A 14,996-nucleotide genomic window follows, 5' to 3' on the forward strand; every position below is an offset into this window, starting at 1 on the left:
ATCAAAACAAGTTAGCTAAACTGAAAACGTAGCCATTAGTCTATATTTTTACTGTTAATTTAGCTAAATGCTAATGTAATCTTAACATTATTGCTTTTAGGTTCATTCATTTAATGACCCCATGAAATCAAAATCTGAATTTAGTGGGTTTTAGTGGAATTTAGGGTATTTAGTTTATATTTTACTATTAAAAAAAAGGGTCATGTAGATGTTCCCCTGACAACTTCCTGTTTAAACAGGAAATACATCAACACAGGATAGAAAATTGTATATTTGACATAGTATTTTCATCGTTCAATGATTTGGGATGAACTGACCTATTCTAGCAATGCAGATAACATGAAAATTGGCATGCAGCCTAAACAAATGTAAATAAAAAAAATAAAAAATCGACAATACACCAACCACAAAGTCAATGTGAAGGACAAATGTAAAATGGTTGTGAGTGAGCCAGTTATGAGGAAATGTGACACTATTTATGGACCACTTCCACAATCTCTAGAAAGTCAGGACAAATCTCAGGTGGACAAGCAAATGGTGAAATGACACACATACACAAACACACGCATTGAAAATGGACATTGAAAGCGGAAAGCAAGAGCAACTTTACCAACCTGGGGTTCAACTTTCTCCTACATAAACGATTGAGAGCGTGTAGAGGAAAAACACAGAGGAGACGTGAAGTGTTTTGGACATTAAAAGCAAACAGCAGAAGCTACAAACATCCCACATAGCCTCAAAAAATTGATTGAAGGTCAAATCGCAGCAATGACGCACTGAAAACAAAGCTTTTATCCAACTTGTCTGTGAAGTACTAAAAATGTGGAAAACAATTACTGTAATGTGCATTTGATTATCTCTAAATGTGTACTGACACATGACTCTGAAGGTCCCAGCATAAGCCGGAGCAGCTTAGAGATTTGGTTAAAAAGCTTAGATTACTCTATTATCAGTGGCTTCTGGGATGGGTAATGGGCAGCAGTGGGGATTGGTTATGGTTTAAAGGGTGAATCTCACCTCGTGCCTCTAGGTTTCTGTTCAAAATCCCCATAATTGGTCTTAACTACAACACTATTTTGGTAAACTGTTGTAGGGTGTGTTCATACATTTGTAGTTCGGTTCTCTTGGTTCTTTTAGAAAGAAAATAATACATTTAGTCCTGGTTTGCTTAGCGTTCACACTGTCATTTTTAACACTGAACCTAGAGATACAAAAAAAACCCCGGCTTTTATGACATATTTGTGATGAGAAAAAACAGGTATGCTTGAGCATTCTGTCCTTTTTTAGGGTCTTGTGACATCATGTCCTGTTTTTGGTTCGTTTAGTTGTCTTTGGTCCGTGTTGCGTTCATATTTCAGTTTAACCGCACCCAGAGTTCGTTTGGAAGTGGACCGAGACCCATCTTTTCGGTCTGCTTGGTGCACACCAGGGTTCAGATGGTGCATTCACACTTATTCAAATAAACCGCACTAGTTCATTTTAATCAAACCAAACCTGCCAAGTGTGAACACACCCTTAATGTTGAAAAAAATTTTATTTATATATTTTTATTACAAACGCTTGTAAGAACTACATGATGCTGATTTAAGTTTCACAAACTTAAGAACACATAACCTGTATCATCGAGTCTGATATGACTGAAAGTGATTACTCCAGTTCATTAAGTGAATCATATGCTAATTTGCATTAGATTAATTCAGTGAATGATTTATCAGAATATCTGTGAGTCTTATTATGCAATTTATAAAAACATTGGTCATTCTTTCATTTTAATATCATGAAATATATATCATGTGTATGTGTGTGTGTGTGTGTGTGTGTGTGTGTGTGTGTGTGTGTGTGTGTGTGTGTGTGTGTGTGTGTGTGTGTGTGTGTGTGTGTGTGTGTGTGTGTGTGTGTGTATATATATATATATATATATATATATATATATATATATATATATATACACACACACACACACATATATACACACACACATTTCGATGTAAACATACTTAATGTTACTAGATACATGCTTCATTTTCTTTCAGCAAAATATTAAAAAAAATTCTCTTTTATTGATTTGGGGTTTAAATATGACCCGGACAAGGTCTGTTTTGAAGGATCCACCCACATACTACACTGTGTTTGGCCTGACATAAAAAGAAAATCACCAGGTCCGCTTTGTGCTGAAACCAGAGGATGTTACTGAGAGTGTTTTTTTTTTCTTCTTTCTTCTCTTAACGGTAGCTCTGTACACTGAAATAAGGAAGTGAACAGCAGGTGTAGAAAGGAAGGAAAATGCTCCCTTTGGTCCGGGAGGGGAAGTGGAGGTAAAGACGTGCAGCTGAGCTTTTCTTGTGCACAGGAAGACCAAAAAAGGAATCCAGAGAACAAAAAGCCGTCATCTCCCACAAATGCAGCGCCTTCAGAGGGAGCCAGTTCCTATGGTTACCGAAGAGGAAGAGGAGGGGGGGGCTACATGTGCTGGGGGGGGGGGACAGCCAGAACAGCCAGAGCCCAGACAGATGAGAGACATGTGTGTGTGTGTGTGTGTGTGTGGATGTCTGCCTCGGTGGGTGTGTCTATCGCCCCCGGGAGCCCTGTTATTTTTGCGCGAGTATGTTTGTGCGTTTCCCTCTTACGTGTTATTGACAATCTGGAGTCGTTCTCCTTTCCTGAATGACAAATCGGAGGCGGTTCGTGACTCGTAGTCATACAAAGCCACAAACGTGGTCACGCCGCCTATGGAAAAATACAAGAGACAAACATAGACTTGTTATCTTGATGCATTCAATTTAAAAAAAAAACTTCAGCAGGGAAATTTCATCAACATAAGTAAATAATGCAATGTTGGGTTGCTAATGGAAATGGGCATCCAAAAATAGTCTAGACTTGCAGAGTCAGATAAAGACTGTGGTGACTAAGGATGCATTTAAGTGACCTAAATCCAATTTTTTCCTCCCATGTGGCACAAATCGGATATAACCCAGGAGTACGTCTGAAAAAGCGACGGTGGCGAATGACGCCAATCGTGATCACATGACCCTTTTCAATGAAGGACGAAGGCTCAACCCAATGTTTTGCTGAACTTTAAAGATGGTGCGGAAAGCAAAAGCTGCTATAATCATTTCATCTGCGTCCATTGCAATTCGTGCAATACCACTATTGTACAGAAAATACTGAATAATTGAGCAAAATTTCAATCCATTAAAAAGTTAAAAAGTACTACTTATTTAAATGGACAAACTGCAGGAAATCCAGTCAAGTAATTTTCCGCAGAAATTACTCATTGTATCACGTTTCCACGGGGACCGACAAAACCTGTGCATCTTGACTCTAAGAGACTCGCCAGCCAATCAGAGCGAGGCTTGGGAGTTAGGAAAATCCTTTGCTATATTTGTTTGAGTATGCATCAGACTGTCCATTAACGGTCTGATGTGGCCTTACAGGAAAACTGTGACTGTCATTAATGAGATTTTAACTCAGTTAATTCATTAAAAATGTATTGCACCAGCTATAATTGTATACATGATGAGCCTGATTTACATTGACAGTAGGCGTGATGAAAAGCTGTATTGTGAATAAGATGCATGTTTTTCCTGCACCAAAGTAGTGCAACTGTTTAGTCAATTCACCCTCAGACTTCTTTGCTCATTTCCTTTAACACTTTAATAGTGAAAGTCACCGAAAGCAGAACCGTAATAATGACACATTGCATGCCCGATCAGACAGAGGTGTGTTACCCGCTAGCATGCCGCCCCTGTTAGGAGATGTGATGGTAGTGGAGATCACTCCTCCAAACAGCGCCTGCTCTGCGTTGATCATGGGCTGGGTGCCGCGTCTGCTACCGTCCACCGGAGGACTTCGGTTGGGGGTGAAGGATGACGGGTTGGGACTAGAGTGGTGTCCTCCGGTGCCATCGTCCAGACTCCGGGAGCGCTGGCTGAGCTCTTTGGGTTTACTCTTGGCTCCGCCCATGGCCTAGGCCTGGAAAGACACAGATCTTTCAGATCATGATTTTACCCCAAACACCTTACTATACACTTAATTCTAGAGTCATTTAAATTAGTTTATAAAAAATTCTAAATAGAAATTAAATCTGTATACAAATTTGAATATATAAATGTATGTAAATCCGAATATATAGTTATAACTACATATTTGGATGTACATTTATATGGTCATGATTTACATACATTATAGATACAAGACTAAAATGTATAGAAAAAAAAAGTATATATATATACACACACACACACCCATATACATATATACACACACACATACACATATATATATATATATATATATATATATATATATATATATATATATATATACATATACATATATATATATATACACACACACACAATTCTATTATATATCAAATCTTTACATTTTAGTCTTGTATCTATATATTCAGACTTATATTAAGCCTGAATATATATATAAATGTAAAACCGAAAATATAGTTGTAACTCTGAATATACAGTATAAATGTAAATCTGAATATATAGTCATAAGTCAAAAAAATATTTACAAATCCTGATTATATAAATTCATATATTGTCTGCTTAGGGGCTGAATATTAGCACAGGATTGTAGGTACTGCACATAATTTTACTGAGGAAACCTGGGGATATACTGTACCTACTTACTCAATTAAAAATGGTCAGGTTCATGAATCTTTTTTTTTTTTTTTTTAGGATCTGAACCTACAGCTACCAGTCTACATTTTTAACCACCAGCCCACACTGCCTGTAACATACTATTACATTCATGAATTGCAGGGTTTCATATATATAAATATATATATATATATATATATATATATATATATGTTTTTCAGAAAAATGACTTTCATCTAATTTGTAACATTAAAACACTTCAAACGAATATTTGACCCCCTCTTTTCCCAGCGCCGTCGCTAGAGACCAGCCTGTTTTCATGATTTATGTATGAACCATGAATTATTAACCAACTATGCACGCAAGCAATATTCTGTTATTCCTTAAGTAACACAAATAAACAGTGATACTGGTGCGCTAAAATATCTTCATCTAGAGAGATATTCAGTGTTAAACCGTAATCTCATTACTGAACTCTTCAACCATATATTGGAATTCAAGTCATTTTAATCGATTTTTACATTTTCTTAAAAAAAAATGTGTTTGCTGAGCATGCAAAACTCACTGCCATGATGCTAATGTGTTCTGGATAGTTTCAAAATGTGTTTTTAGAAGAAATAAGAATCAATGAGAGAAAGAAAATGGGACGGCCTTGATGATCGGACCTTGAAAATGGAGATTTTTCAGCGATTAGATTTTGATTAAATATTACGAAGACTAATTGTTAATGCAATAACATGCCCTGATGGGTCTCAATAACACCAGGAATGTATATGCAAAATGCACTTCCATACTTGCCATTAGGGGTTCTGCCTAAGCAAGCAGCACTAATAAAAAAAGTCAGAGATTCCTAAAAGCGAGTAAAAAAAAAATGTTTCAAAGTGAAACATAACCGAGTGGCCGCAGTTTGTGCGCCCCACAGAAGCCTGAGGTTGTGTTTAGTGCACTTTAACCTCACTTTAGACGACTACACGAGCGCTCAGCTGTTTCCTCTCGCATACCAGTGACAGCCGCTGCAATACGATCCTCCCGGACCCCCCAACACACTCACACATTCTTCCACATGTCATACTGTCTGTCTGCCAGCACAGACACACACATTCTTTGAGGGACAGACAGAGATGATTTCCCATCCACCCACACAAACCTCACTCAGCACACACTTCTTTCCAGTCCTTATAGCTCTCTGTAAACGCTCCTCGCCCGTGCAGAACAAGCCCCCGCTTGCCCACGGGATGATAAATTCTCTACAACGAAAGTCTCTTTTCCTAGAAAGCCCGGAGGACTGGCAGCTCATGGCGAAGGGTCTCTTAGAGGAGCTGTGACAGGCCCGGTGGAGGGGAACTAATCTCAGCAGAGCAGTGTGAATGAGGGGTCAGGGAGCGGCCGAGGGCCCTGGAGCCCTGCGGGAGCGGAGCCGTCGCAGAGGAGCTTTCACTAGAGAGACCTGCGCTCTTCAGGTTCACTGGCAGTGCCACGTTATTTTTTTTCACGACAGAAGGCCTGTCCACATCGATTCTAATGACATAATATATTGTATACAGTATTCACAAAGAAATTCTCATGCAAACCTGAAGCTTTTTCTTCACTCCTTGGAAAAAAAGAAGCAGGGGAATGAAATGTTCAGCGTCAAATCAGAGCAAAAAGCAAAACAGATTACAGACTGAAATTGCAAAACAAAAGAAAAGCAAAACAACATAACATAAGAACAAAAGAAAAAGACTAAAACAACTACCGAAAGAAAAACAAAACTAAGAAATGAAACAAAAACAAAACCTAAGACAAAAAACATCAAACAAAATAAAAACAAAACAAAGAATAGGCGAAGAAAAAACAAAATGACAAAAGAAAACACAAAACTAAAGGAAAAAAAAGGGAAAAACAACCTAAAAAAAACCCCAACAGATAAAAATACACAAAAATGTTTTTTAAAAAAGCAACAAAAATAAAGAGAAAACAATAAAATAAAAATACTCAGCCAAACTGTAATAACATTTTAAGTGTGACATAGGTCAGACAGACTTAATGTGAATATTCATAGAGATTTCATTCAATTATTTGTTCTTGTCAAGAATAAACCGGCATAAACACGGCATATCTGATAGTTTTCTCTTTTATAAACCAATTAGACCCTATTCCTGCCCAAAATGCAATCGGTGTTAGAAAACGGCAGTAATGCATGATTGTTTTGAGTTCCTGTGAAAAGTTGTTTAAGAAAACTGAAAGAGAGAGAAACAACAGCTTATTAGTATGTAGGCTATGTCCTCAACCATATGGGCTCCAGATTACATAAATGTTTCATGTATGGGTGCTACTGTCCCGGTGTATTTCATTCAGTGTCAAGGGAAAACTAGCATCCTGCAACAACAAGGATGTCTAGTTAATGTCCAATTAATGGAGCTCTAACTGTAAGCAGCAGGATGAATTTACTGACACGTTTGATAACACTAAACCACAATGAGATGAATCAGGGTGAACTCTGGGTAATCAAAGAGCAGCTCATGCCTCACTAATGTCCAGCCACAATAAAAACGGTCATTAAGCAAAAGGCCCAGACATTACAAATAAAGGCGAATCTAATTTCCCACGCGAGGTGCGAATGTTTGGCTCTGGTTAACGCGGTCTCCGTGCCCAAGGCCACAGTCGTGTCCGGGAACGACCTTATTGAGGTTCGAAATGTGACGAATGATCATCGGAAGAAGGATTCTGGCATTATGTAAAGCATCATTGATCTATGGCAAACAACAACTGGGAACAAAACGTTCATTCACTGACTTGTGTCAATGGCTTATGAGGTCTAGTTGACGGATAGAGTCATAGGAACAAATGCAGATTTGAAAGGGCTATTTGAACAATAAAACCACACAACAACAAAACTGATTCTGCATTAAAAATGACAAAATGGTTTATAAAAGTAGGCCTATATTTTGTATGTTTTCTGAAAAATGATTAGTGAATGCCAAGGCATTGCTTTAAAGGGTGTTCTACTTACTGGTCCAAGTGGGGGGGGGGGGGGGGGGAGTAATAAGGCATCAATATTATTCATAAACAAAGCAATATTGGTAATGTTTGCCATAGCCATATCACCCTGTGGTCCGAGACTGGTTGCCCAGTCCAAGCTAAGCAGGTTTGGGCCTGGTCAGTACCTGGATGGGAGACCTTCTGGGAAAACTAGGTTGCTGTTGGAAGGGGTGTTAGTGAATGATTCCCTCCTCTGGCATCCTAAATAATAATCCTGACTTGTCTCGATCACTCTCTCTCCTCTCCACCGATAGCTGGTGTGTGGTGAGCGCACTGGTGCATCGCATCATCCCAGTGGATGGTTGATGAGAGACCCCTGATATGACTGTAGGCACTTCGGGTGTACAGTAGTACATAGTAAAGTGCCTCATTACTTCATGTTTGACTCAGCAACATCATTAACTACAAAATTCATCATCAACATATTTGAAAGATGAGCAGACAGGCTTTTGATATTGCTTAAGCCTCAAACATATCCCGAGCACTGGTAAATCTGAGATTAGACCAGGGAATCATCCAATTTAATCCAAACACAAATTAGGACGTGATTTCTATCCCACTGCGCCAAGGACAGGGTGTTAGATTTCTGTGGCGCACCAATTAAAGGACTGGATAAAAACAAACTTGCATTTAACTTCGCCTCAGGCAAACTAAACCACATCTCAAATAAATTGGTTAGCTGTATGTGACAGCATAGCGTTGGGTTTTGGTGCTTTAATTGGTTAATTTAACTATGGTGGTCTATCGACTAAAATGAAGAAAAAAAAACACCTTGACATTTTATAGAAAAGTTGCATGCAGCTTTCCTGTAGCTCAAACAGTAGCGCGCCGGCGCTTGCAACGCCAAGGCAAGAACTGATAAGAATGTAAATGTGTACCTTGAAATGCAATGTGAGTCGCTTTGGATGAAAGCGTCTGCCAAATGCATAAATGTAAATGTAAATGTATGTTCACCCTCGAATAAGCACCGGATTAATTATCTTACAATATGAGATGAAATGTAAATTATTAAGGGCATAGTACATATCTGTCTGTCTATTGATCCACGCACAGACACAACATTTTTTTTTCTTCGTTATATTAAAAAAATCTTAAATGAAATTGTCATTCCCAAGTGTGTGTGTCTCTATATTTTTATGGGTGTACAAATACAAAACATGCCCTAAAAATAATCCCTAACATGGGAACAAAAGCTAAATCACACACACCACGGCTGTGAGAGGGGCTGCTCATGTCACATGTGTAAACGGGGTGAGAGGCTGTTATCTAACAGCTGAGGAGATTCCGACGGATCGGATGAACCGGAGACGCCCCATCCCCCTCAGCGTTACGGAGACAGGCTCTGATTTCTATGGGAAGGCAGAGGATTGATTCTTGAGCGGTGTGAGAGACAGATGGCTCAGAGAAGAGTACAGCTATAGCGGAGGGGTCAGTGTGTGGGGGTGGAGGGTCGATATTCCCCCTCCGGACTCGTCTGTGCACCGAAAATCAACTGGGATGCGTAGCCTAGCCCATTTCAACCGGGGCTAGCTAGTACACGTACATGCTGTACAGTTATGCACAACCACAAACACACGTGAAGTTACAGAGACGAGACTGGTGGCAGATTCAGGCATTCAAAAGAAGTATACATGCCTGGACGTGTGCCTCACACACACACACACACACACACACCCCTATCTAAATGGGAACACTCCATAGAAGTAATGGGTTTTATACTGTACAAACTGTATATTCTATCACTTTACATTAACCCTGCCCCTAAACCTACCCATCACACAACACTTTCTGCATTTTTACATTTTAAAAAACCCTTTAATTACTTTATTTTTTATACCAGACTTACAAATGAGGAAGGTTTTGGGGAATTTTGTCAGGTTTTGGTCACTTCTGGGTACAAATTTGTTCCCAAAATATAGCTAAGTAGGTACACACACACACACACACCTTTATATATTTTATCTTCCCGATTACTGTAACCCATTATTTTTCAGTCATGTGAAGAAAAGCTCAGTTGGGGATCCTTCAGTTGGATAAAACAAAAGCGTCCATTGTTCTCAACCCATCAAGCCTTGCAATCTGCAGTGTGTGATACTGCAACTATTCACTTGTCTGTTGCTACGCAGCCAGCGATAATTCCTCTTTTTCTGACAAACCAGAACCAAAACCACTGCTAAATTACATTCAAGCATCAATATCCTCCAAAACCCCAGCAGAAACATGAAACGTCACAAACATTCCCATCATTCAGACTGGGTTAGCCGTCAGCTAACGTGTGAACGTTCTGGCCCGGGCCGCCCGAGGATGAGGAAAACACCTGCAGACAGCGAGCGAGGAAGAGTCCAACCCGTGATGAAAGGCTTCAGATTCGCTTAATTATGCAGGAGGAAAGCCAGAGGATCATGAATCCCACATACTTCCCAGGGGTTTGAGCAAAACAGGAATTACAACTCCGTTTTTTCTGTTGACACATCTCGTTCATGAGAACTTATTCTCCTTTCTTTCATCAGACGAAGGGGCTGTGATTTGTGGTGTAAGGGTGAAGCATGATAAAAACCTGTTGACAAAAATAACTAAATAAAGCACTGGATTTCCTATTTATTGAGCATCATAATGATATTTCATTTATAGTGTAAACTAGTGTGTATGCAAATCATAATGGTTATAATTAGTCAAAAGTTTTATTAAAGGTTCTCCAATGCAATTATGCTATGGAGCGAAGCATAATAAGGCTGTATTGTTACCTACCGGTGTTATTTTAGTATTATTTATACACTATTATAGCAATTATTATTGCTTTTATTGTTATGTTTTCAGTTTTATTAATTTTGCTGTTTTTCTTTTTTTATATTTCTATTAAGCTTTGTTTTTATTTCAGTTTTAGTTTGAGTCATTTTAGTACTTCTACTCAAACTTGTTTTATTCCAAATTTAAGTATTCAAATATAATTTTTCCATGTAATATTTCTATTTTATCTTTCATTTCAATTACCGAAAACAATTTTGAATGGTTTTAGTTAAAGAGTGTTCATATACATTTACTTTGTGGCACAATTCAAAATGTTTAAGCTTATGCTTCCATTAAAGTGCCCCAATTAATGCTTTTTCAGAGATGTCCTTTCATGTAGTGTGTAATCTTGCTGTTTGTGAATGTATAAGGTCTGCAAAGTTTCAAAGACGACAAATAAAGTGATAAAGTCTCCTAAAAGAAAGAATAGATTCTGAACTGCCGAAACGAGTGGTCAGTAATTTGTTTCTCACTTCCTGTTACAAAACTGTAACAAATTTGCATAATACCAGCCTATGGTTTTATTGGCTGCTCACGAACAGCGTCTACTATGACCCTTAACACTGAAGTTGTAGCTGAGACCGGAAGATATTAGTTTGTGTGTCGACATGTTGAGAAAGCGTTGTTTTCAGCACTGCAAATCCACTTTGCTGCACTTCCAAAGCATGAGGACTCAAATACAGTAAAACCGACGTCATCTTTACGGTTCATATCACTATGTATCAAGTGCTGAGGAAGATCTGGATCTGAAATTCAGATATGGTAATGGGTTATTGTTTCCAACACGACCTGTAAGTGGACTGAACCATCTGACCAATCATAGCAAAGGAGGCTCTCGGAAAGAAGGGGTTTAGAGAGACAATCTTCAAACAAATCGTTTTCAGACTCTTTGAGAAATGAGGTGATGTGCAATGTATAATATATTATAAGAAAGTGTGTTTTTTTACTTTGGATGCACGCAAACCTGTTGTAGGAGACTCCAAAACAACATCAGGAACCTTTAAAATGGCATAATAGGGGCACTTTAAAAAAAAGTAAGAGAGAAAATCATTTGAAATCCTAAATTTAGTTGTAGCAATGGAATAGTGAATAATGAATCGTTGGAAATGGAGGTCTCAACTTTCTACACCACAATGCTGTTATTTTACCTTTACAACATTTAACGCAAGCTTTATTTTACTCCCCTTTCCCATCACTGTCGGGCCAACAGGTGCCAGACGGCCAAAGATATCCATCTTGTTATTCCTGCATTTGCATGGTCAACATCAAACGTTTCATTACCAGCGGATAAGCTCCTTTGGTACGAGTTGCACGGCAGCGTCTAAGCCAGAGAAAACATGTGGATGAAAGTGTTTAATTCACTTGCCGAGAAAAGTCGAACTGGAAAAGCACCTGAAACCACACTAGGGCAGAGCAGCAGAGGTGTGAGAGGGGGAAAACCCTCCAGTTTAGCAGCTGAGGTTCTGTCATGCTTTTCTGTGGTCTCACAGACACGTCATACGATCAACCTTTCATATAGCATGGCCAATGTATTTGCCAAACTAGAGCCAAATTAAATAAAATAGTTATTCTCAACACACTCGCATTAAATATGATGCTACTAACTTTTTTCAGCTGCTTGCTCTCATCCTAACTGTGACACATTTAGCTGTTCATTCATTCAGAAAAGTCTTATTGTAAATCTTAGTGCCAAAAGAATACGAATTATTAAAAACAAACTAATCAGATTATATATTTTAAAATATATACATTACCAATCAATTTAGTGCATCCTTGCTCAATAAAAGTATTAATTTCTTAATAAAAAATGTAAAATAAAAATGGTAGTGTACAACAATGTTTTGTTTAGCAATTAAATAATACAATATTAAACATATCACACCAATACAAATGTGACCCTGGACCATAGAACCAGTCACATGGGTCAATTTTCTGAAATTGAGATTTATACATCATCTGAAAGCTGAATAAATAAGCTTTCCATTGATGTATGGTTTGTTAGGATAGGAAATATTTGGTCGAGATACAACTATCTCTACAATCTGGAATTTGAGGGTGCAAAAAAAAAAAAAAGAATCGAAGCCTTGAGAAAATCTCCTTTAAAGTTGTTCATTTATGTTTACGATTGTGCTGCATTCACTCACAAAAATATTTTTTTTATATATTTACGGTTGGAAATTTACTAAATATCTTCATGGAACATAATCTTTATATCAATAATTTTGACCCATACAATGTATTGTTGGATATTGCCACAAATATACCCATGTGACATGTGACTGGTTTTGTGATCCAGGGTCACAAATATAAAATGTTTTAGTTCTGCTCTGATAACAATCCTTACATATGTGGACATAAAGATTTGGGTATGTTTTATATTATTATGCTTACTGTATTTACTTGAAGGGAAGTTGGACGCTTTACAACTTTATACATCATACTGATCAAGCTCTAATCCTAAGGCTTGTTCTGGAGAGAGTTTATCAACATTCGTTCTGTAATCACTATGCCATGATAACATTCCATCTGGGACTTGAATCCAACTCAGACACAAATTCCAAGACAGGACTGTAGGAATTACAAGACAAGCAATTGTGATGTATTTCTAGTGTTGCCAATAGAGGTGCCATTACCATGAACTCTTTCAGGTAATCTACTGCCAGTTTGAGTCTTCTGAATAAGTTCATTGAGGTGGACATGTTTACAGCTAGCTACGTCCATAACACCACATTAGGTAACTCTATCGCCCACTTCAGTGCAGGAGATGTTTCTTACCGCCACAGTAAAGCAACATTACATGTTAATAGGGATGTGCATTTGCAAAGCTAAGCAAATCTATACTTCGAATGCAATGCAAGTTGTTTTTGAATAAATGGCCAAATGCATTAATTTAAAGATTTCTGAAGGATCAAGTGACATTGAAGGCTAGAGTAATGGCAGCTTTACTATCACAGGAATAAATTACATTGAATTATTTTAAATTGCAATAATATTTCACAATATTAGTGATTTTACTGTATTTTTGATCAAATAAATGCAGCATTGGTGATCATAAGAGACTTCTTTAAAAAAAACAACAACAAAAAACATACATGCATATATGTATGTACTGTTTATGTATATATGTTTAACCTGTTTATCAAGATTCAACTCACTGTCAAAGACAACAGCCAGAACTTACACTCGATTTAACATAGGGGCTTAAGAACTGAATGTTGCTGTAGATGTTTTTCGTACCTCTCCCTAGTACCCAAACATTATCATTTCCATTTTATTGTCATTCAAATAGAGAAAATTAGCAGACATCCAAGCCTTCAGGTCAGCGAGACCAACAAGAGATTATAAAGATTTCTTGGACTGTGGCCAAATATATCTGTAAATAAATCTATCATCCATGTAACAGTAAAAAGACACACCATGTTTCAAATATTATGCCCAGGGCAGGGAAGCATATAAAGAGAATAACATAGGGCCAATAACTGAGCCTTGAGGGATCCCACACACACACACACACACACACACACACACACACACACACATATATATATACACACACATACAGTTATGGGTGTGCAATATTTATCGTCTGCAATAATATCGTAATTGTTGTTTTAATGATGTGCGATCTGACATTATCAAGTATATCCCTCACACACACCTTTTCTCCAGATATCAGCATGATAACAACTGTAATATTGATTTTATAGAAGCTCATACATGCATGCATAAATGGTTGCCGTGATTTTGCCAAGTAAGATGTGCTCCTGGATTAAAATCTTTTGTTGATCCTGGAATGACATTCCTGTCCAAAAATATAGCTCTAACCCTGTCCCTACCCCTAAACATAACCCTACCCATAACTTTTCCCCAAAATCAGAGGGAAATGATAGATGAATAAGAATAGCGTAGCCGTAGAAGCCCCTAACCCTTATCGAAAGCCTAAACTTGGCATTAACGGTAAACCTATCCCTCAGATCTGATTGGACGATTGGAATGTTGTTCCATGATCAACAAGGATGGAGGAACATCTTAGTGAAATCACATTCACCCGGAGGATATAGCTCAGGCTCCATGTTAACATGCTTCATGCATGCTTCCCTGTTACTGACAGATCAGTAAATCATTACACAGGGTTTACAATGCTGCATGTGCACTACCTGCATAAACCTTATTACGACATTATTTCACGGTTGATCCTGACATATTAAGCAATATATAATCGACAGGAAGTCAAAAGGCTAGTTTCATTTGAAGAGCTGTGAATGTAAACACACCCCACACACTGTCATGATCTGACTCCTAGACTCGTCCGGTCAGCGAGAAACACTGAGGCGGGAGGAGCTCGAGTCAATATTTACTCCATCAGAAGGGACTGGGTCAAGGGTTGCCATGGAAGTGATTATTCGAATTCCAGAAGAGTCTAAAGCAGATGAACGGGAAAACCAGGGTCTTTGTGAGAGGTGGAAGGATCACAGCAAACAGCCAACGATCAGATAAGAACTGGATTTTTAAGGCTGCTTTTCAGAACAGGATGATATTGTGTCGGTATTAACGTTCCCTTGAGAGATCACA

At 38.1% G+C, this 14,996-nt stretch overlaps 1 protein-coding gene across 1 annotated transcript in view; it reads right to left on the reverse strand.

Moving 5' to 3' along the window:
* The window catches only part of src (v-src avian sarcoma (Schmidt-Ruppin A-2) viral oncogene homolog), a 48,332-nt gene that overhangs the window by 17,180 nt on the left and 16,156 nt on the right, over positions 1 to 14,996 (reverse strand). Inside the window, exons 2-3 of the mRNA XM_082145628.1 lie at positions 3,729 to 3,972; positions 2,628 to 2,727 (exon numbers count right to left, since the gene is read on the reverse strand). Coding sequence (XP_082001754.1) covers positions 2,628 to 2,727; positions 3,729 to 3,963 — 335 coding nt within the window. The 5' untranslated portion in view covers positions 3,964 to 3,972. The remainder of the gene's footprint in view (positions 1 to 2,627; positions 2,728 to 3,728; positions 3,973 to 14,996) is intronic.

Source organism: Leuciscus leuciscus (assembly GCF_965113295.1).
Source record: "Leuciscus leuciscus genome assembly, chromosome: 18".
In the NCBI taxonomy this organism is placed as follows: domain Eukaryota; kingdom Metazoa; phylum Chordata; class Actinopteri; order Cypriniformes; family Leuciscidae; genus Leuciscus; species Leuciscus leuciscus.